This window comes from Aulonocara sp. 'chitande type north' Nkhata Bay, linkage group LG1, assembly GCF_057382095.1.
Source record: "Aulonocara sp. 'chitande type north' Nkhata Bay isolate Kocher_YH1m ecotype deep benthic linkage group LG1, A_spYH_male_GT1.1, whole genome shotgun sequence".
Taxonomy (NCBI): Eukaryota; Metazoa; Chordata; class Actinopteri; order Cichliformes; family Cichlidae; genus Aulonocara; species Aulonocara sp. 'chitande type north' Nkhata Bay.
Genome location: NC_141344.1, coordinates 31,332,606 through 31,356,023, shown reverse-complemented (window position 1 = coordinate 31,356,023; position 23,418 = coordinate 31,332,606). Strand labels below are relative to the sequence as shown.

The 23,418-nt window shown below is 40.2% G+C and overlaps 1 protein-coding gene across 4 annotated transcripts in view; it reads right to left on the bottom strand.

Annotated features, from left to right (window-relative positions):
* Nucleotides 1-1,288: 1,288 nt before the first annotated feature.
* tspan4a (tetraspanin 4a) overlaps nt 1,289-23,418 on the bottom strand; it is a 188,745-nt gene continuing 166,615 nt past the window's right edge. For all 4 annotated transcript variants that reach the window (XM_086293607.1, XM_086293616.1, XM_086293588.1 and 1 more), the window contains 3 exons: nt 22,336-22,467; nt 9,774-9,857; nt 1,289-1,843 (listed from right to left, as the gene is read on the bottom strand). In XM_086293607.1, coding sequence (XP_086149733.1) covers nt 1,775-1,843; nt 9,774-9,857; nt 22,336-22,467 — 285 coding nt within the window. In that variant the 3' untranslated portion in view covers nt 1,289-1,774. The remainder of the gene's footprint in view (nt 1,844-9,773; nt 9,858-22,335; nt 22,468-23,418) is intronic.

Below are 23,418 nucleotides of genomic sequence, written 5' to 3'. Positions count from 1 at the left end.
TATATATCAGTAATCAGTGAATATTGCTGTACATTCATATCAATAGGTAAAATAGCAAGAATTGTAGTATTTACATGCCATTTATGTGAACTTGGGGCAAGTAATGCACGCTCAGGTCCATTACATGGATGCAAATGGAAGAATGAAAAGCGAGCCATGACAGGACACCCAGTTCTGACATGCATTAAAAGGTCCACAATATACATTTTTGTCGCCGTATTACTTAAAGATTTTATTTCTTCTCAGAGCCTTAATGCTATCTTTAAGTTCAGCTTCTTCCTCTCTGTAAAATAGTGCCCGTTTATGCCTCTCAGGTGCAACCATTATCTGCAACTCTCTGGTGGGAAAGTGGTTTAACACTAAAAGCTGTTTTGAAGATATCTCCAGAATCGTTAAAGGCTCTGTCAGTTTATTGCATTTCCTATTTCCAACATTCCCATAATCCTGTACATATATGGTAAAAGAAACACTTGTGTATATGTCTGAAAATGGTCCATTTGGATTCATATGAAAACAGTAATGAGGCCTGTAGCTCTACCTAGCTGCTGACTGTAATTTCTTGGGTTGATTTCAGGAGGGCTATTTCCACATATTTGATAATGTTAGAACTTTTGCCCTTTGAGGTCATGACTTTGTAATTAAAGAAAATAAAAAGAAGCAATGGACCAGAAATCACAATGAAAGCAAAAAAGACTTCCAGCACCTGCAGCACTTTAAATTACAGATGAAAACAAGTCTTAAAGCGTTTTCCCCCTTTGGGGTTATTTAATCAAAGGTTGTCTCTGGTGTACACACTCGGTGTATTTCTTGTATTATAGTCGACGGTCCAAGGTGAGGAGAAAAAAGGAACTTAGGGAGTCATAAAAGGGCGAGAGGAGACTTTAAAGATGAGTCTTTGTCATTGGTGCGTTGATTGGTGCTGGAATGGAAATTGCCCCAGGGCAGTCTCAAGGCTCCTTCTACTGTACTGTTCATTTAAATTCCTCCTTTTATTCCCGTGTCTCATGAAAAACTCCAGCCAATAAAAAAATAAAAAAGTCACAAGCTTCAGACTTGGTCACAGGTTTCATTAAAGTATCTAATTAATGCCTGATTAGTTAGGCGCTACAAAATGTTTTAATGACTGCAGTGTGCCGTGGCAGAGAGGCCAAATTAACAATTTTACGTGGCATTTTTTCCCTTTTATCCATTATTGCTCATGTTTAGTATCCAGGATACCAGGCAGAAAAAAGCATGACTACACATTAAACCAGAATGGTGTTTTCTGTTAAGGAATGACAAGATAAGGTTGAGCCAAAACATTTAATACACATCATTGCAGGAGACATGCACTTAAAGCACTTTACACAGTGCACACTGCTCAACTGTAGCTCTCGTTTTGAAAACACATACAAACCATAAAATAATTTAAAACCGAAACACAGATTTTAAAAAAGGGGTTACACTGGATTTTGTTTTGTTTTCTTTTTTATACATGTTTGTAATACTGTTTCATAAAATGTATCACAGAAATTAGCTTTCGACACAGAGCAAACCATAGGAACTCAGGTATTACACTGACACTGTGCTTGTTGATAGTTAGCAAGAAAACTGACCGGTGACATCCAAGAGCGAATGTCACAGAGAGGACAACCGCTGGAAAGAAGAGGGGGAAGGGGGAGCAGGTGGAGAGGCAGGGAGAGAGGAACGAGGAGAACAGGGTGGGTCTATGGCCGTTCCTCTCTGATGAATAACAATCCAAGTGCACCAAAGGGTGGAAGGGAAGGGTCGATCGCTAGGCGTAGAAGGTCTCCACTTTCACTGCCTGACAGAACATTGTCATGGAGAAGACCAGACCCAGGATCTGCACAAACACAACAAAAACAGGCCGGCCATTAAAGGGTTCAGAGATCTGGGAGTGAAATATAAAAGGAACTTTTCATCTCACTTTTTGGATCGCTGTGTACCTGCTCAACCATACATGACAAAAAGATATTCTCCCACTGTTACAGCGAACTCTTAGTGTAGCTAACTTAACTTATTGGACAAAGGATGGTGAAGACAGAGCTGCTAGGGAAGAGAGAACGATCACAGATCACCTAGAGGGTTCCTGTGACAGAGAAGGATGCTAGTAATAGACTGAGGAGGCAGATGTGATGATTCGCTGTGGCGAGCAGCTGAAAGAAGAGGAAGTGTATCTCTGATAATGATAAGGAGACAGTCCCAACACTCAAATAAGTGTAAGATATGTTGGCTAAATATTCTGCTTTATCTTTTTTAAGTAAGACAAAAACAGAGGTTGAAAGTCAATATCACATATCGGTTATAATATGCTTATTCAGGCACCTTTTCCACTCACTGTGTGCTTTTACACCTCTCTACATTTAATCATTACTTATTATTAATCTCTGGCTCGCTTCCACAGCATGTCTTTTGTGCTGTCTTCCTCCCCTCACCCCAACCGGTCACGTCCAGTGGCCGCCCCTCCCTGAGCCTGGTTCTGCTGGAGGTTTCTTCCTGTTAAAGGCGAGTTTTTCCTTCCCACTGTCGCCAAAGTGCTTGCTCATAGGGGGTCACATGATTGTTGGGGTTTTCTCTGTTATATTATTGTATAAAGTGCCTTGAGGCGACTGTTGTTATGATTTGGTGCTGTATAAATACAATTGAATTAAATTAAAAATGATCACTTTTATTCTTCAACACAGTCTGAGCTCTCTTAGTCAAGTTTTGTCATTTCTTTAAGTAGTCTTCAGGATGTTGGTTGACTTTTTGTTCAGTTCTTTTTCAACACAATCCCACACTCCTTCAATAATCTCGAGTGTCGAGCTCTGGGAGGCCAATCCATGACTGATAGTGTTCCACTGTGTTTTTCTATCCAGCTATGCTTTTATTGTGATGGCAGTGTGTTTGGGATCATTGTCATACTGAAAAATGAAGCTGCTGCAGATGGTATTGCACAGTGAATGAAAATCTAACAGTACTTATCTGCAATCAGAATTCAGTTTTGAAGAGATCATCAACACTACTGGCTGAAATGCTTCAGAGAACAGCTTAGTTGAAAGTCCAGTGTCAGCTATGTGTCAGGTTTTTGCTGGATTTTTTACTATTCATTTAGGATTAATTATAAAGGACACACTGCATGCCATTCTAAGATATTTCAAGTTTCCAGCTATTAGCTATTTGGGATCATAGATTCAGCTAAAGAAATGAGAACAGATTATAATTTTTTGTGACCTGCTGCTAGTAACAAAGTGCCCAAAGATACAATTTAAAATGAGTTGTCTGTTATTTGTAGACACAGCACCATCCCCTGAGTTAGATGACTTATTTATTCTTAAATGTTCGTCTAACAAAAAACATTGCCCTGAAAATGGTCAGGTATAAGGACTGGACTCAAAATGAGTACAAAGAATAACTATAATAGAACAATGACTCGAAAGTTTGGCTCCTTGTGGGCAAAATATAAAGAAATAAGAGGTGGCTCGACACGTTTGTACATGATATCTATGATGCAATACATCATACAATATGTATCCATAGAGTCGTTATTTTATACAATACAATCTACAATTATAGTAACACAAATGATACTAATAACAATGAAACATCACAATAATTATGATGCGTTTGATACCAGTAAAAAGTAACGATCAATTTACAATTCACTGACACTGGTATAAAGTGTTATGCAACCTGAGATCACACACATTATCCCACACAGACTCATTATGATGCATTATAGATATGGCTGAACCTGTGTGGTCCTTTACACAGCGATAAAGCCAGTCAGCGGAAAGTTATTCAGCAAATTTAGGCAGTGCATTTGTTCTCAGCCTTGAAAGAAACTTTGAAAAAAAACTTTCAAGTTAGGTTTGAAAACCTCTGAAGTGATTCATTATTAAAGGACATAGTTCTACTTCTGATGACTTTGTTCTTGTACCACTAAAATCAAACTTGTGCATCTCAATGGTTCTCCACTTTTTTCAAGGTGTAACACATCACTTGAGGATGCAGTCTGTTAATTAAGTGGCAGTTGTCTTCTATAATGAATTCACTAAGTGTGAATTCACTTTAGAGCGGGAAACTGGCATCTAAAGTAAAATATCAGTGGATTCACTGGGTAAAAAACCTCACTTTTGAATGAGACTGAGTTGGAAAGACTTGATGATATTCGGGCACTGTTAGCGCTCGGTTATTTGTGCAGGTTTGCACAATTTTTCAAGTTTTTGAATCATTCACTTGGTAGTTATAGAGCCAGTATGCTTCTCATCTGCATGCCAATAAAAAACTAGTTAAAGTAAACAAAGGTGCCTTAATTTAAAGTTAAAGACTAAAATAAATTCTCGTGTTTCTATGTAGGAGGACGTCCACATTAAGCCAGGTAAATTGTAAATGTGTCTCTTTCTCTCTGTTTCAGCTCTCCGCCCAGACATTCAGACTAAAAGAGCCTTTTTCTCCCCTGAAAACAGACCTTTTACTAAATTGGTCTCTGGAGTGTTTAAAGCTTAAAATGCCAGAAAAGTCGTTTCATTGTGCACGGGGGACAAACAGAGATGTTGCAAAATGGTGGCATTCAGACATTTCACTGTGGACACAGAAATGACACCGCAATGCTAATGTGCGCGCAAATCACTTTGGCACACACACACAAAAAAACTGCTTTTCAGATTTAAATGGCTCAATGCAGATGCAATCCAAGTGTGCATTTGCCTGACTGCGAGTGAATTAAATGATGCAGCTCCATTAACATAGTTCGAACTTTTTAGAATAATAAATCAACATCGTTTCATTATACAGAACTGGCCCTTATTGTTTCTGATTTGTGGGAGAGTCATAATTCAGTGAGCTTGCTTAATGGCTGCTGTTACCAGTATCTGTAACCTATTTTAAAATGTTCCTGTAGACCCTGCTGTGTCGCACGCACCGTAGGAAACCCTGATTAAACACTTCTCTCGAGCCTTGACCATAAAACTTCCCTAAAGCTAACTTTTGTGCACAGCCAAGATGGATGAAAATATGGTTTGTACACTCTCATAATTCAATTTTAGTCAACATGGTGTCTTAAAATATAAGTACCTTTAAAATTTCAGTTGCCTGTGTTTATATGAACTACTATTATGATAATCCCTCATTTATCCGAACTGTCTAGTCACTGGTTTGTTGAATTTATGGATATATTTGGGTTTATGTATAAGCAGATTCTAGGTTTTAAGTTGCTTTACTGTCACGATTCTCTGTCTCTAATGCTATGAGTAAAAAAATATCTTCTGGGGTTTATCTAAACCTCATCCACTCCTAAAATGTTTATTCCTAAAGTGCCTCCTAAAACACGCTGCACTTTAAGGAGTTTTCAGACATCTCTCTCGAGCTGTGTGCAAGCTGTGTGTTGCTAAATAAAGAGATGTCTGCGAGCCTTTAAAAAAACTATGCAAATCTTGCCAAACTGCAGCCACTGATGTGAATAATATCCACTGATGATTAATGAAAAATCTTGTGTAACATAAGCAGGCAAGCCTTTTGTTAGATCAAGCAGTAATATCATTAATATCGGTTGTGCTCCATCAGTTCATCTAATGTTTACTAACATCAACTATCGTAAATAATTATATGTACCCACAGACTGTAGATAAAAGATGGAGGTCTATAAACATGGAGCCAGTGGAGAACTTCCTTATGTGGCTTTGTGGTTGGTAAGAGCATGCAGTGCCTTCGGTTTCTCAAATCAATATGGTAACAGCCAAAATGCTGTAGCAAAGTCCACTGTTTATACTGGACTGAGATCTGGTGAATGTGGATGCCGAGAAACCAGTTTGGAATGATCTGAGCTTTATCCTACAGGGAGGAGCCATCGGAAGATGGGTACGCTGTGGTCATTAAGGAAAATGAGTGATCGTCATTTGGTTCGAAGGAGCCCAAAATATGATTTCATGATGTTTACACCAAATTCTAACCCTAACAAACTGAACTGTGTTCCAATCCTCCATCCGGTCGTTAAGTCTGATGTCACTAGCCGTGTCTGGGCCTAAACTCCGCTGCGGGTCCATATATCAAACAATCACTATGGCATTACTGAGAGTTGAAAAACTGTCTAAAGTCTTTCATCTTCAATAAAATGATCAGCGTTCTGCTCTACCAGGTGTAACAATTGAGTTTAACATCCAGGCATCCAAGTTAGCAGGAAGTTAGCTCGCTAGCTTCTATCTAAATACAATATAGCATGTCCTGACTGCGGGGTTTTGGAAACAAATTAAAACGTACAGCTCTGTTATCACTTCCAACATAAATGAAGACAGAAAACTAAACAGCAGTGACGTTTGTAGGGTTACTGAAGTTTGGCTAGCTGGTATATAATGATGTGCTACGTGACCGCTAGCGACACAGCTATGTTAGCATAATATAAACAAGCTAACTTTTTTTCCACTCGATAAAAGTTAACGTGAGTGTTCTCGGTGGTCAGGAACAAATGTAATCGCATGGCAGGATGCTGTAAAAGGACCAAACTTCAGCCAGGAGAACAACTGAGATAATCCATCCACAATACGAGGTTAGTCATTCATATATAGGGTTGCCAACCGTCCCTTAAAAAACGGAATCGTCCCGTATTTAGAAACAAAAGTACACGTCCCGTATTGAGCTAATAAGGGACGCACTTTGTCCCGTAATACAGTGAGAATCAAAAGTAGTCTATAAATGTTAATGGAATTAACGCTTTGTTTGAAAACATAATTCCCAGCCCCTCTCCTGCTTTGTGACCAATGAGCTGACAGCACACTTATGACAATTCGAGTATGACAATTCAGATTATCTCATTGGTCGAGGAAAGGTCGCTTGCGGAGAAAATACCGGAAGACAACAGATGACCACAACAACAAGCATGGCCAACAGGGAAACAAACGCCGACACTGCGGTGCACGTCTCGGATGACAGTACACCTAAAGCTGGGCAGACACTGCGATTTTTTTCAGTCACGTTATTCAGCTCTTGCTCAAACTGCACGATTGACTCGCAGGGATTAGAAGTTTGCAGGTCACGATGCAGGGTCTCACACTATACGGCCCGATGCTCTGATGCGACCTGAGTGCTCACACTGTGCCAACATAACATGAAGGTTATAACAGAAAATCTGTCGCTCGCTCTCTCTGTCTTTCACTCACACAGACACACCACCATCAACTTTGCTAAATTGCTAATGAAAAACATGATCAGGCAGCTGTGATTGAGCAGCAGTGTAAATCCAACTATTTTCACGGTTGTTGTGGTCGTGATAATTTTGTGATGCCACATCGAAAAGGCTCGGATGAGCTTTCCAAAGTTCTACAAGTGCCTCCATCACTTGTGTCCAGATCACACGCTGCACAGCCGTGCTGCGCCGTCTTTTTCACCGATGTTTACGTGTTTGCGCATGAGCAGTGTGAGCGGCTGTGGTGACACCCTCACGAGCGATTGATGATCGGGAGCTGGTCGTGAGGTGTTAATCACTTCTCGTTACCCCACGTATACTACACGATGCACGATGAAGGCCAAAATCGGGCCGATCACCAAATCGGTCGCACGACTCAAAAATCGGCTCAAAATGGGCCAAAAATCGCACAGTGTGAGCCCAGCATTAGAGCAGCAATGTTTGTTCGCTCAGAGAAAGAAAAAAAAAGGCTGCAAAAGTACAGGGAGGAATGGGAAAAGGAAAACACCTGGCTGGGAAAGTGCACGATAACACCTATAAAGCGCACTGCACTGTGTGCCGGCGCACTTTTTCCATAGGCATGCTTCTAGTGGTGGGCACAAGAAGAACATGAGGGGCGTGAAAGCTCGGGGAACCCTTAACCAATTTTTTGTCCACCAGGCCACGGCAGAAGCAGATATGGTATGTAAACACTGGTTTGTTGTTTAAACCCTCTGGTTAAGGTTAATATGGGCATGTGCGGTGAATATCAGCGCTATGTGGCCAGAAGTGTGATAATATCATTTATTTTGTGTAATAAACAACTGCAAGGATAGATGATTACAACAAATAGATGACTAATACATAAAAGTAATACATAGATGAATAATGATGATGAGTTAAGATGCGTAATCATGGGAACAAGCGGGTTTACAAACAGGAGCAGCTGATTAGCATTAGAAAAGCTGAAATAATACCTCAACTGAAGCCAATTGTACTAAATGCACTATATGTGCACTGTTACAAGAATATTTTTCGTTCTATTGCTTTCTATTAATTTATATAATTTTAAGTTAAGCAGGACAGAGTTCTTTTAAAGAAAGATTTACTTATATTCTCAAAAGTTAAGCATGACAGGCTTCTGTTTAAGAAAGAGACCTGTTTTACTGTGTTAATGTTGTCATTTTGAGCTAAAAATAAATGGCTAAATGATCATTTGTTTCCCATATGGTCATATCACAAAGAATATGCATCTGCTTAAATCAAGTTCAAGTCAAATGGTTAAAAAATAATTTCACACACACAAAAAAAGAGCTACCACACTGGGAAGGGTGAAGACAACTGGGTTGCCCGGCCCTGGCCACGAGGTGTCCCTTATTTATTTTTCAGGGAGTTGGCAACCCTATTCATATACTGCTGCATGGGCTAGGCTGTAGTTACATCCTAAGGTTTTAAAAACTGAGCTCTAATAAATGATTAGCGGTAATAAAAGCCGAGGGAGGTCAACAGTGATCACTGACTGTTTTAGGAGCTTTTTGAGATTAAATAGAAGAAAATATAAAACATTAAACATGTTAACAACACAAAAGCCATATTAAACGCAGACTACTTTAGGCCCGGAAGTAGGATTCGTCGCGTCATCACTTAATGACCGGATTGCCCAGTTTTGGTGAGTTTGTTTGTAAACTGCAGCCTGTGGTCTTCTGCTGCTGAAGCTCATCTGCTTCAAGGTTTGATGTGTTGTGCATTCAGCGATGCCCTTCTGCATGTCTTGGATGTAATAAGTGGTTTTCTGAGCTACTGTTGCTTGCCTTTCAGCTTGAAGCAGTCCACCCATCCTCCTCTGACCTCGGACGTCAATAAGGCTGTGTGTGAAAATCCCACAGGAATCACTGAAATCACTTTTCTTCCCGATTCAGACGCTCGATTTGAACCTCAGAATAGAGTTTGCTGAGTTGTGGCGATGTGATTGGTTGATTACATATCTGTGTTAACGAGCAGTTGAACAGGCGAGCGTGGAGTCTATGATTACACCACAAGTCTCTGCACGTTCTGTTAGATATTCACTCGGTTTTTCACTTGTAAAATTCTTACTTGCAATTATTTAAACCGTAAATAACTCCTTGTGTTGTACTGTACCACAGATTATTTACGACAAGACCGGAAGCTCTTCATTCTTCGATCTAGTTTTCATTTTGCTCTGTGTAGGTTTATCACGTAGGATGTTGCATGCAGGGTTTTCAAGGGCACTGAGACTCTAATGGGTGACTAAAAATCAGCCTACAGCCACACAGGAGCCTCGTGTGATCGATGTTCTCAGGCAGAGCATATTTCTCCACCCAGATTGTGAAACCACATCACGTATCACTTGGCTGGAAAGGAGATAAAAGAATTTTATGGAAAGTCAAACCTCCCTATGTGGTCTTCAGCAGTAACACAAGAGGCTTATATGGGCTCAAGCTGTCCACAAAAATCCTGCGTTCCTACGCTTAATGCAAAGGAAACAGGCAGTATTAGATTTATTTATCTCAAAGTAGGAGCCTTTTTCTGAAGCAGTGCCATAGATAGCAAGGATGGAGCTAAAGGGTCTTGGGGAAAAAAAATAAAAATCACACAGCTTTCCAGCTGTAATTACCTGAGTAAGTGCTGTGCATAGTGCAAAGATCCAAAGTGCCACCAGGTTCTCATTAAGCCAGTCCTTTACCCGCTCGTAGCACGGCTGCGGAGACACACAGAAAAAAAATATGCACATGATGAGCAAACATTAGCCCCCAAAAGTAAACTCACTATTAAGATGTCTTGTAATAAATACACAGGCGAAGGAACCCTTACAACGACTCTTTTCCTTTTTTTTTTTTTTTTTTTTTTTTTAAATGACATCAGAAACAGCAGTATGCGACATTACGTGATGGCAGAGCTTCAGTTCATCCTTTGTCATTTTTTTTTTTTTTTTAATAAATAGGACAGGGGGAATGAATGAGAGAAAGAGGGGGAGAGAAAGAAAGAAAACCAAAGGGGAGAAGAGACGGTGAGAAGGGGGGGGAAGAGAGAGAGAAAGAAAAAAAAAAAAAAAAAAAAAAAAAAAGAAAAAGAACTCCTGGGTCACCTGTATGGAGAAAAAAACAAACAAACAGAGGAGACAGCAAACAACAAAGAGCAACATAATAATAGAGAAAACAAAGCACCATCACAATAAACTAGCTAGCCATAGATATCAATATTTACTAAATAATAAACGATATTGTGCAGCACGCAAGATAGACAGCGCACAGTGTGCTTTGAGGCAGCAGCCAAGAAAGCTTTAGTCCGCGTCTGTGAATACCCATGTGTGCATACCTGTGTGGATCAGCATGCTTGCATTCCAAAGGTTTCTCCATGTAATGATCTGCTAGGGAGTGTGGGGGGGCCACAGCCCCGTCCTCCAGGGTGTGAAGCGGGTATGGAGGAGATCAAAACTCCAGACATCCAGAGGCCCCCAGAACACAAGAGACCATGGAAGACCAACAGAGGGGCAGCCGCGCCACTGTTCCAGCAAGAGCCGAGGAGAGTCCCAGATGAGGGCTCGCCCAGCAGCCGCGGAGCAGAAGTCAGGGGGAGTTGCAGTGACGCGCCCGTGAGCTCCGCCGGCCCCCAGCTGCGCCTGAGTGACCGAGCCCCAGGCCGAGAGGCCGGGGGCACCCCACCTCTTTTCCTACTGTATAAAGAAACCATGATAGAAAATACTCCTAAGCTAAAGGATCCCATGTGGCAACATCCTTATCTACTAATCCTTTCTCTCTGACCTAATATTCTTTGGGAAAACTTTTTAAATTCGAAGCCCTGCTGTCTCTGTCTCCCTTCAGCAGTACAAACAGCAGTAATGTGAGTACAGGAGCAGCACATATGCCGTCTGTATCACTTCGACATGAGAAGGGCCTGAATTTTTCATGTCTGACGTTGCTTGAATTTATTCTGAAGGCAAGTTGACAGAAAAAAAAAGGAGAACCCTCTCTCTACCCTCTCACTGCTTCGCCGTTTTTTGTTTTTGTCTCCAAGACAGTTTCAACATCCAGACTAGATTTAAAAATCACTTTTGAATGTACAATCTTTGTGTACCTGAGAGGCAGGAAGAAAAGAAAGTTAATTATTAGTCTTAGTTATTCTGATGCTCAGAAGTTTACGCAAGTAAAGAGAAGGAGATGGATTATCAAAAGCAAAGGAAGTGGCTGTCTCTGTGCAGATGAAAGCGGACATCAGAAGTAACGGAGTGGCATTTGCAATGAAAGCTATGTGACACACGGGCACTGCAGACATTTTAAAGCCGGGTGGTGAGCTCTGTGTGTGTCAATATGATAGATACACAGGAGAAAAGCCTGCCTGACACACTGTAGTAAAAGGGTAAGTGCTATCATAACAGGCTACAGTGCTGTTCTAATTTAATTATTCATTTCTGCAGACTTAACTTCCTGATTGTGCTATTTTATAAATGTCCTTACATCAAGGAGCTGAGTCAGAGCCAGAGAAAGCAAACACAATCAACTCTGCATTTCACTGGTACCGAAAAATATATATATATTTTTTTTCCTTGGTGTGCGGCAAAAGAGTTCTCGGCTGGATCAATATGGAAAGTCATGCAGTAAGCCAAAATTTCAGACATCTTCGAAGTTATTCATCAAAATGCTGCCCGAATGTAAACCCCTTGGAACAGAAAGCTGCATCTGAAAATATATAAATTCATATTTTTATTGTCTGACATCCACTGCAGACTCTCATAAAACCTAGGGGGGGGAAACCCCACGTTAGTAAACCTGAACCTGCCATGCCAGACACTAAACCCATCAACAACGTTCCAGGGCAAGCTAAAAAAAAAAAGTAAAAGAAACCGCAATCAATGTCTTTGCAACAATTCTTTGGCTGTTGTAGCCACTACTTAGTGGACTACACCACGAATTTCACTTTCCTTGCTCTTAATGTGGGATTTGGCAGCTTTGTGGCTGCTTAGTTGGCCAACACAGAGGAGGATTTAGCAGGTAAAGTTATTAGAATAGAAAACTATGACTGCTCAGCTTAAAAAACACTTATAAGTCCAAAAATCCTTTATTGCAAATTTAAAGCCCCATTCAACACATTTAAGAAACACTGTGCATAACAAGCACAAGTACCACACTGTCTTAAGTAACAGCAACAGTTTAGTTTAGAAAAATCCTTACAGTGGCACTGAACTGTAAGGCTGTGACCTGTACAGTCATTACTACCCATGCTGTAGTGGCAGGCCTGTGATATTGCCTGTGGGGATGGATGAGTGTGCCTGTGAGAGGCTCTAATGAAGAGTCTATGGATAGTGTGTGTGTGGGCAGTCGTGATAACGAGAGCATTGTGAGTAAAAAGAGCTGGACTGGAAAAGTGATGCGTGTGTGATCACAAGTCATTGCATGAAAGTCCTGCCAAGGTCCACGTCACCTGCATTTTCCACTCATCCTGGTTCATGAATATCATCCATTTCCAGCGAGCGCTGCAGCAGGTTTACATTGATGTTGACAGACAGTCTCTTTTTCACAGCTCTGGCCTTTTCAAGAATTCTGTGGTGTTCAAGTGGTAGGTGTTAACTCTGAACTCTGTCTAAAAGTGCAGCGTGTGCCGAATTTGCACTTTCCGTCCTGGTCTCAATGGATTCTCATGAATCTTGTTTTGGACTGTACTTTCCCCTGGACCACCTCCACCTTCATCTCTGCATCATTTTCCTCACTGTGAAAAGATGCTCTAACGTGTCAGTTAAAAAAGGACTCAGCTCAAATACGAACTAGATGATGTACAGCTGGGTTCAGACTTCAACTTCTGTCCTTAAAATAAAATCAACAGACTCTAACTGCCTTTCAAAAATTCTTTAACAGGGTAGAAAAAAAAAAAGAAGAAGAAATGCACATCTATTTTCAGTACATCTCTCAGGTACCCAAACATACTCTATGAGTAGTTTTCAATTTCAGTTGATTTTTAGTCAGTGGCAGGATTATTCCTTTGCTTACCAAACACAAATGAACTCACTTGTACACCTCAGAAATGGTTCAATTTACCATATTCTCAAGTCGATCTAAGAATACAAAAAACAGTATATACACATTATCATGTGCCAGCATGCTACGCCTGGCTGAAGTTAATCGAGGCCGGCCTATCGGCACGCTGGATGCTTGCATGCGTATCTGAGCTGTAGCTGCAGCCTTGCATGTCGACGAGAGCAGCATCTTTGATCTGATTGTTCTTGGTGGAAATCTTACTGGACTTAGGAACCGAGACGAGGTGCTTCAACCTGACCTTGTGCCACTCTTATGGTTGCACAGCGATGTCACGGTAGCACAGGCCTTTTTGGATTGGGAGTATATCCAGACACTTCCTCGGCCACTATTTAGTCTTCTGTTGATATATATGATATTTTTGTATTTTCAGCATAAAAGTGATAAAAAAAAAGTGATTTTCACAGTAAAAAAAAAAAAAAGAAGATTTCTACATATTATGACTGTAAAAGTTGAACTGATGTATTTTTGATTGATTTATGGCTATTAAATGTTTCTGCAATGGCGATATACCATTTTGCATTTTATGGTCTAACACCGTTCCCATTGAATTCTCACCGTAATTTTAGAAATACTCTTTACAGCCAAACAGAGAAAGTTTGGCAGTTGCACAGACAAGTGGTGAAAAAGTTTGCTTGCTGTAATTTTTCCTTCCCTTTGTACTAGCAAAAGAATATACATATGCATATATATATATAAATCCATTGCTAGTGTAGAATCATAGATGTGCCAATAACAGGTGTTAGCGGTTACTCAAATATGGCTTCTACCTTCTTTTGGTTCCTTTGGCTTTGAACTTAGTTAAAGCCTCTGCTACTTGTTTCCATTCAGTATTTTTATTCCGTTTGTGATTTTAGACCTCAGACCATCACATAAAACGTGTTTCCTTTTCTGGGCTTCTACAATGATTGTCTGAAGTTCACAATTTGTTGAAATTGCACTCCGGTGCTGTTGTTTCCATTGCCATGTCTAATAACCTGGTGGTGGTGCAAACAGAACCTGTCTATGCCAGAAATTCATTTACTGGCGACGGCCTCTGGGCTGGCCTCGTTGTCCTGTCCTTATTTGCTGTGTCTTTCAATTTCTTACAGGAAATTGGTGGGTGGAGCTGACCTGGTTAAAGATACAGCACACCTAAGCAAGTTGGGCTCAAAAGACTCTAAAGCATGCTGGTTGACTGACTGACATTCACACACTACTGTACACATTATTTACTCTGCATGATTAAAACACTGTGCAGTCTCCTTTATTTGTCACGTAGGTTTGAGTCTAACAGTGACATTAAAGAATCTCTGAATCCATTCATCCACTGGCTTCGGATCAAGCCAGTGGATATCTCAGCCTGTGTGGCTGAGATATCTAAAAGATGACCCTGTGCCTTTGTAATTCTGACAAAAGCAGAGTTTATTCAACTCTTCGCCCTCTCGCATAAACAGTTGCAGCTGTGATGTAGTTGTCTACAAAGGTTTTCATAGATCTTAAAAATTTTCAGGGCTTTTAAAATGTGACTGCGTCTTTGTGTGTGAATGCTGTCGAGCCTTTGTTTGAACCTGTCATTCCAACCTCGTTTCTGTTCGCCTGTCAGTGAATGCATAGCGGGATTTTTTTGACATTGTTTGACACCGTGAACACTTAACCGCCAATGACAAGAGCCACAAAAATACAAACCAAGACAAAGCAGCAGACCTTTATTCCTCCAGTATTACATGCATTCTTGAAATATTTACTGAACGGTACTAAGAGGCATTTATAAAACTTGAATGTGGGGAAAAGAAACACTCCCATCTGCTCCGAGACACTTGAGCAACGCAAACCTGCCGGTGGCCTTGAACAGCATCTGATTTGTACTTGTCGCTTGGAACCCGACAGAAAAATCACTCGAGTATAAAATGTGTGACTTCACACTGGGAAGCTGTTGAAACTGAATTCAGTTGGACAATACTAACACACTGAGGGCAACATCTGAGTACGCGTTCAATTGAAGCGAGGTATGCAACAGATATCCACATTCAGTGCAGAAGTGAATGCAGGTATTATTGGAAGAGAGAGCTGCTGTGCTTCACTGAGAACTACAGGGACAGAATCCTTGATCTGCAGACAAACATGAATCAAAATATAAAACAAGCCACATTAATTTATTGTCAAAATGCCTTTCAAGCCGCAGGCGCTAGTGAAATTCAGAAGGCCAACAAGCAGTCACCTGAAGGGCGTAAATATGCCTTATTTTAAAAAAAGCTTTCAGTGGTTTATGCAGAAGCTGATCTCACAAAGAGAAATAGGAAAAGCTTTCAAAGGTTGCACGTTTTCATTTTGAAACGTGAAAACCATTGTCGTTTGTCAGCTTGGCCCTTTGTGCATAATGGCACCGAATTCAAATTCTGCAGTTTACGAGAGGAAACCAAGATTTATTGGTGACTGCTGAAGCTCATGTCTTCAGTTCAGTACCTGTCATCTTCTGTAAGAGTCTTTGTTTCACAGTTCACATTTGACAACTCTATCTGTAAATCCTCTTCCACTTATCCAATTCAGGGTTGCAAGGGAGGCTGGAGCCCAACCCAGCTGCCATAGGTTACCAGTGTGTCACAGGCCTGACAGAGAGACAGACAACCGTTCACACTCATGTTCACACCTATGGGCAATTTGCAATCTGCATGTCTTTGGACTGTAGGAGGAAGCCAGAGAGAACCCACGAAGACACAGCGAGAACACACAAACTCCACAGAGAAAGGTCCCAGCAGCAGGTGGTGGAGTCGATCCCAGAACCTTCTTACTGTAAGACAACAGTGCTAACCTCCAACATTTGATAAATCATAAACCAATAAATATAAATGTAATCTTTCTTAATATAATGACTATATTCTGTAGAATGATAACAAAACATTTATCTGACCATTTAGTGGGAAATCAGGAGCATTCTGTGCATTCTGGCTGGCTAATGTCCATCAGCACATTCATCTAAAAATTGTGGAAATTTAACGTTTGACAGTTTGAAAAAGTTCAGAAAAATGCTGGTTTGAAAAGCAATCATTTTGAGGAGCTCTTATAAGTACTTTCAAGGAATAAAAGGTTTAGATCAGAATATCAAAATTATACTCCTGAACTTGCAACACTAGCTATAGATACAAAATAAAGTCACCTCACAAGCTTTGAAATGTTCAAGAGATTCACAGCACTTGTTCTACAGCAAGAGTGGGCAATTCATTTCCTCAAGGGGCCACATGAGAAACCGGGACTGTTGTGGAGGGTCACACAAAGAAGCTTAAAGGAGACTAAATTAATACTGAGCAGAACTGAGCTCAGCCCTCCACAATAGTCCCAGTTTCTCGTGTGGCCTCTTGGGAAAATTAATTGCCCACCTCTGATCTCGAACCATGCAATCTGTGGCTGTTTCTGCAGGCAGCAGCTGGCACCCTTGATATGATTTCTGAAACGGCCCATTTGCTATTTTGTTGCAATAACTTAATAACATCAGACGCCGAACGGAACAAAAATCGTTGCCATTACTGTTCATCGCCTTCACTCCTAATGATGTTGTATGACTGGCTTAGTGCTGCTGGACTGCAGGAGTCTCGGTGTGTGAGGTAACCGTAACGCTCTCTGTCCTTAATGATGACGATCAACTTCAAATCTTATTTTTATCTCCTCCATATAGGATGATAATAATCAGATGCTGCAGTTGGCACACCTGTTGTCTGCTGGGAGCTGCGCCTCTCTTTTCTTCTTTTTCATTAAACATAATAGCTTCATTACGCTTAAAGGCTCACACCTTATACAGCCACTGAGACACTTTGCCAGTGCCAATTATTCCATTTATATTATTTGACATTTTCTTCCCATTAAAAGCTACTGAACCCTTTCTTTTGCAAAGAGCGGGTGCAACAATCACATTTGATGGATATTCCAGAGAATATCATGTCCACCGTGGAACGGTCAGACCAAAGTTAGGATTTTCTAAACATGGAGATGAAACGCAAAGAAAATGGTGGGTAGGAAAAACTTGAAAGCACTAGAAAGCGATGCCTGTTAATGCAGAAAGATTCAGTGGCAGCACCTGCTGTACTAACAGCAGGGAGATTCAAGGCAGCCAGGCTGCAGGAGAGGGGCAGAGATCAGAGATGTTCTACAGAACAGGCACAGCGGTAGGCAGGTGAAGTTAACTAACTAGCTTTGGGCATGTGTTAAGGCTGGTCTATTTATCACTCACCATCAATAATTAAATGCACAGTTTAGAAAAATTATGCAATCATATAAATCAGTGTGTTTCAAGTGTGGGGTGCTATACAGTGATCAACCATTCAAACCAATTTAAACCGCTGACAGGCTGATCAACAATGTAATGTTCTGCTTGGGTGGTGGCATGAATGTGGATTTTACTTTGACGTACACCACTTCATAAATATTGCAGACTCCACCATTCAGCAGGCCAGTGCGCCCCGGCACACCACAAAAACATCTCGAAGATAGAGATAGAGATAGAGAAGCCGCTGCACTGATCCTTCCAGTCGAACAAGATCCTCTGGAACACGTCTGATGCACAGAAGTATATGCTGAAAACTGCAGGATCCAGGAGATCTGCTGCTAATGAGCTACATATTACTGGGCAGATGGTTTTAACACTGAGGTCGATGGGCGTACATATATAGAAATTCATGCTGTTTGCTAAAGTCTAGCCATTATTGTTTTAATCTGTGCAATCCAAAGATCAATTTGGGTCACCAAAGGTTACTAAAACATTAGAGCATGTGTGACAGGCTAATAATAAAGGCTAGCTGTAGGGGACAATTTGATGCATCATCCGCCAATAGGAACTCATTAGTCATCAAGATGTAGCCCGCTGAAAGACTACAAATTTAATAAAATTCAATAAAAAACAGTTTGGAATGAGAGATAATTCTGAAAATAAGTGCACGGTTGTTCAGGGATGAAATTTCTTTAATATAGGTGCACGACTGTTATATGTATGTATGTAAAAGAAAAGAGGCCAATTTTCTCACCAATTCATTAAACCTCCAGATTGATTTAACGATTGAAGTGCTGAGACTAACTGCGTTCAAGAACTGTGTTCATGGCAAATCTAACGGAAGAATATCAAGAGAAGAGGTAGCTGCTTCAGTTCAGAATAATTATGTTGCAATGACACTGCAGTAATGTAATGATACTGTAGTAAAACATTCAGCGGAGCACAGTTTTACAGGGTGATGAACAGGCCACAAGTAGGTGGGTTTGAATGAATGTGCTATTAATACCAGCTGTCCCTCCATATTATCACAGCATACTCAATTACCTCTCCAGAAACAACATCCAGTCTTGCTAAATCATGTGAAGCTTTGCAAACTGTCCAGACAATAACACGTGTTCCATTTTTATTCAGTCAAACCTGCAAAAATGATGTATACTATATATACTACTACTACTATTTACCACTGCAATCCCACAGCTTCCTCACCTTTCTCACCGGTGCACGGACAAGCATCTATTTATCGTAGTTCTGGCCTTTTGAACCTTTTGGCTTTTTAAAATCCTTTTTGTGTGCGATTTTGCAGCAGCCGAAGTGCAAAATAACACTAAATAACACTGACTTATACCAACTTTTGCCACACAATGCAGCTGCATCTCTGAAAATAGAATTAGGAGAAATCCTCACAGTCGCAAGCAAAAAAAAGCTGGATCTCTGAAGATGAAAGAAAACCCTGCTTTTTGAATGCTTCCAGAGATACATGAATCTACTGAAAATTCCCCTTTGATATCAGGCAAAGACAGCCTTATGAAGCCAGCAGTAAAATACATTGACTTTTTCATTAAACCTTTCTTATCTTTATTACCTGCTTTTGTTCAGGACGCTACCAGCATGCTTAACAAGCTCAAACAACTGGAAAACACTCACACACATACAGACAATTTCAAAACCATGCACATTAAGTAATTGTACACAATTATAGATCATGTGCAGGGCCCAGCAGCACTCGGCTACTTTTTTGGTGGTCGCCATAATCCCATGACAATTAGGAGTGATGGATGTTCATCCGAGGTAAGCACATTATTTTTCAAAGCAACAATAGACCTAATCTTAAGCTATCTTTAGATAACAGCAAGGAGAGAATACAGCACTTACATCTTACCATCTTTGTACACATCTGTATTTAGAGTTTTCATCCAAAGTGGCTGGAGGAAAATGCCTCTTACGGTCAGTTCCATGGAAAATTTGCAACGTGGGTACAGAAATAACAGAAACTAACCTACAAAGAAATGTTCCCGAACCAACAGAAAGAATGTTATAAATTGGCACAAAGTGGGGGTATGATTAAAAAAGATGATGTATTGATCCAGATCTTACCTGACCCACCAGTTTTAGCAGGTCTTTGACTCTACAAGATGAACAGCTACACAGCTATCATGATTGGGTCTAACACCTAGGGGAGGGGTCCTACAAGTGCAATCAATGAAGTCGTTGCACAGACAGATCTCCATCTGTGCCAGATGGAGATCTGTTGTTTTCTCAAAAGGAGTTTACTATTAATCATTTCAGTTACTGCAAAACCTCATCGATCATCTATAGGCTAGAATGTCCCAGCTGCAAAGTTGTTTACACGGGAAAAAAATGAGACATTTACAGGAGAGCAGAGCACAAACACTCCACATGCACGGGCAATATTAGTTAGCCCATGGCTAGACACTACCTGGACCTCCATATTAGTAACCCATCTATACTGTAGGCCTTTGGAAGTGATTACATCATTCTTTCCATACAAAGATGTGACACATAAAGGAGACTTAACCAAAAGGAAGCTTTCTGATTTTATAAATTACAGGCCTGGGTTAAATGACGACTTAGATTTTACTGTTTTATTCAATCTTATTTGAATCTTATTCAATTTAAATAGTTAGATTGACTAAGATTCAAGTTACACTCATGGTATTATAGCAGTATAATACAATTACACTAGTGATTTGCATTCGTATTCTTCTGAGCTTCAACACCTGGCTTAGGTTTTTAAGTTTGCCATTAGTGAAACCCCCCCAAAAAGGAACTGTTTCCATGAAATCTGTTCCCTGGTGAATGCCTGTATGCTGAAATGGAAAGGAGCTTTTTCAATCTGAATTAAACATGGCCAAGCCGTGAGAGTAAAAGTACTTTGAATGTTATTTAAAGATGAGAGTACCTTGAAGTGCTTTGATTTTTAAGCTAAATTGCACTGCTGGCTTTAACCTGGCCAGAATGTAAGATCCCGATAAAAGAAATACATGTGAAATGCAGTTATTCTGTTTCATGCTTCTTTTCTTCTAATGTGCTGAAATCCACAAGGAAAACAAAAACTCTCTGTACGGTCCAGCTGCTAAGAATTAAAAATATGACACTAATAATACATTAGAAAAACATTAGTAGCACCAGCAGTCAAGTCCTTCTGGAGAGAGGTGATTAATTCAGTAACCACTATAATGAACACAAAAATCTCCCAGGCCTCCTGTTTACTTGGTGAAGTGCTGGGCTGCTGAGGTTTAAAGGCTTCTCCTTTTTTAACTGCAAAATGACTGCTGACAATTTGTGAGTCAGACTGTTTTGAAGCAGATGAATTAGACGTTGATTGTGGTCCTGAATTGATTTCAGATTCGAGATCAAGCAAAGAATTGCCCGTTAACGTCCCAAATTACAATTACTTACCAAGTACTTGGTATGCTTGGATAATCAAGCGTAGGTAAGAATTCTGATTGGATGCAAAAGCAGCTTTATATGGATTGAACTTTTAGACATTTTAGTAAATGTGAGCTCAGAGGCATCATGAAAGAGGCTTATTATGCTTGTCCTTATTTTCTGTCACATATACTATATATACATACATGGGGATGCTCAGGCTGCTCTACACTCTCGGTTCCAGACAGTTCTGTCTAGTCTTGACTCTGTATGTCGGTGAGCACAGAAGCCTGTTGTTCAAACCTTCTGTTTGGGAGGGGCAGCCAATTAGAAAACAGCCACTTTTAAGGTTGAGTGAGAGAAGCTAAAGTAGTCTGTTTCAGAGAGCAAATGAACCGAGCCTTAGTATAAGGTCATTAATGATTATTTAGAACGATGAATCATGTAAATATAATCTAGTAGAGTCATTTTGTCTCAAATCAAACAAGCCTTCTGCTCGACAATCGCCGATTTGGATGACAATTTTACAGCAGAACATTTGAACATTTATGATGGTAGCTGTGAAATTTTAGTTTCATATATCAAATATTTTCAAGATACATTTGGTTTGAAAAATATCCGTCGACCCAATTTTTTTTTCTTTTTTTTTTGAAAATGAATATATCAGAAACTATTAGAGACAAAAGCCTGACATTTTCATTGGTCTTTCTTACCATCAAAATGAATCAGAATCTGTAATTTGGGAGAGATGCATGAAAAAAAAAAGTACTGGCTAGGTAAAATGTGAAGAAAAAGGCCTGCACAGTCCTGCAAAGACTCAATTTTGAGCACACACTATAACCCCCCCCTGCAAATTCGACATGGTGTATTACAAAATAAAGCATGTAGAATCTTTTTAATGTGAAATTCACAGGCACATAGATGAAGAAAAAGTCGTTTTCAGTCAGCGTCCATGTTGGATTGAACGAATATGATAAGTTGTGCCACAAAAACAAAAGTATCAGTAGACTGCTCGGTCCAAACAGAGGAAAATACTGGAGGTACTCTTATTATAACTAAGAAAATTACACATTACATATGCTTAATAACGTTTTGAAGTTAAGACTATTAGCAAAGTAGGATATTGACTAGATATTTACCTGAATCAGAGAACTGTGACACGTAATTGCTCCTCTGAGTTAAGCAAAACCTCTATCATTAATACTATCTCCATCATTATCTAACAGTAGGCTGCAATGCTCTCAAGTTTTCCAATTTTCAAGTTTACAACACTACATTTAATTCGTCTTAAATCTTTTAAATTTTTCTCACGTGCAGTTGTGTTTATGATTTTGCAGGTGATTAAAATGATACGTGGCTGCGCTGACTCTTTACACACCAAATGTGTTTGAGGATGGGTTTAGCAAACTAAATATATCCTCTGCAAAAATAAAATTGTGGAAAAAAACACCACAAAAGAAGGAATATCAGTAGCACAATTTGAAGTTGTTGTATACTTGGGTTTATATGTCTGAACTCACCGCTGTCCACCATGTTCCCGGGTTGTCCAGGCCACAGTTGTCGCTGTACTCCAGGCAGCAGGAGTCTGGCACGCGGCTGGCGTTGTAAACCTCAAACCAGTCTGTGTGGTTGGTCACTCCACAGCAACGAAACTGCGCCGGGAGAAAAACAATGAGCCTTCAGAGTCTGACCTTTTGTTATCATCACACTGAAATCCTAATTCACGGCAAAAGAAATATACATCCTCCAGTGATGGGCACGAAAGCTGTTTACCTCGCACGAATTAAAATTCCTTGGGTAAAATAACCGATATGTGCTGAGCATATAAAACACCTCATCCGCCTGATATTGAGCTGTAGCCGTCTCAAAGCCTTAAAATAACTTTCTAACTCGCCCCACTTTTCTTTTAAATAAATATTTCCCCGCTTTGAGATTGGTATAGATTTTTTTTATATAAGGCATCGTGGCTTTCAGCACAATTCATTTCATCAGTGTAGTTGAAAAGATTAAATGCCTCTGAAAGAGATTTATTTTTTCATCTGGTGGACTTAAATTCCACAGGGGAATAATGCTGTCTGCGTGGGCACAGTTGGGGATTTTGTGTTAATTTAAAACTTACTCACTTCCTTAAACAATGGAAGCACTAACATGAGGAACTACAGAATTCAAATCACCAGAGAGAGCTGGGAAATAAAGATGTAAACTTCGGTCAGAACACACAGTCAGAATATTCAGATGTTATCACCTTGGAAAGTTAACGACCAAATGTGCGCAGCCAGTACAGATTTATTATACCGAGGATTCATTTAGTGCCTTTTGGAGCTCTTTCCTGCTCTGTCTAAGGTAGATCTACGTCTACATGCATGCATACATAGCTCCATAGGTGGCCATTAATAATATTCAGGGTGAACTTTGCTCCAGGGACATCTGCTGCATTATCCATTCAGTGAGTCAGCATATATGTAAGAGGCTTGGGAGGGAGTGACAGAATGAGAGCTGCCGTATAATGATCTTCATCTCAGCCAGACTCTGTGGAGACCCATACATACACACAGCGGCTGATCTGACAAAGGTGTGTGTGGGGGGAAATGCACGTTCACGCT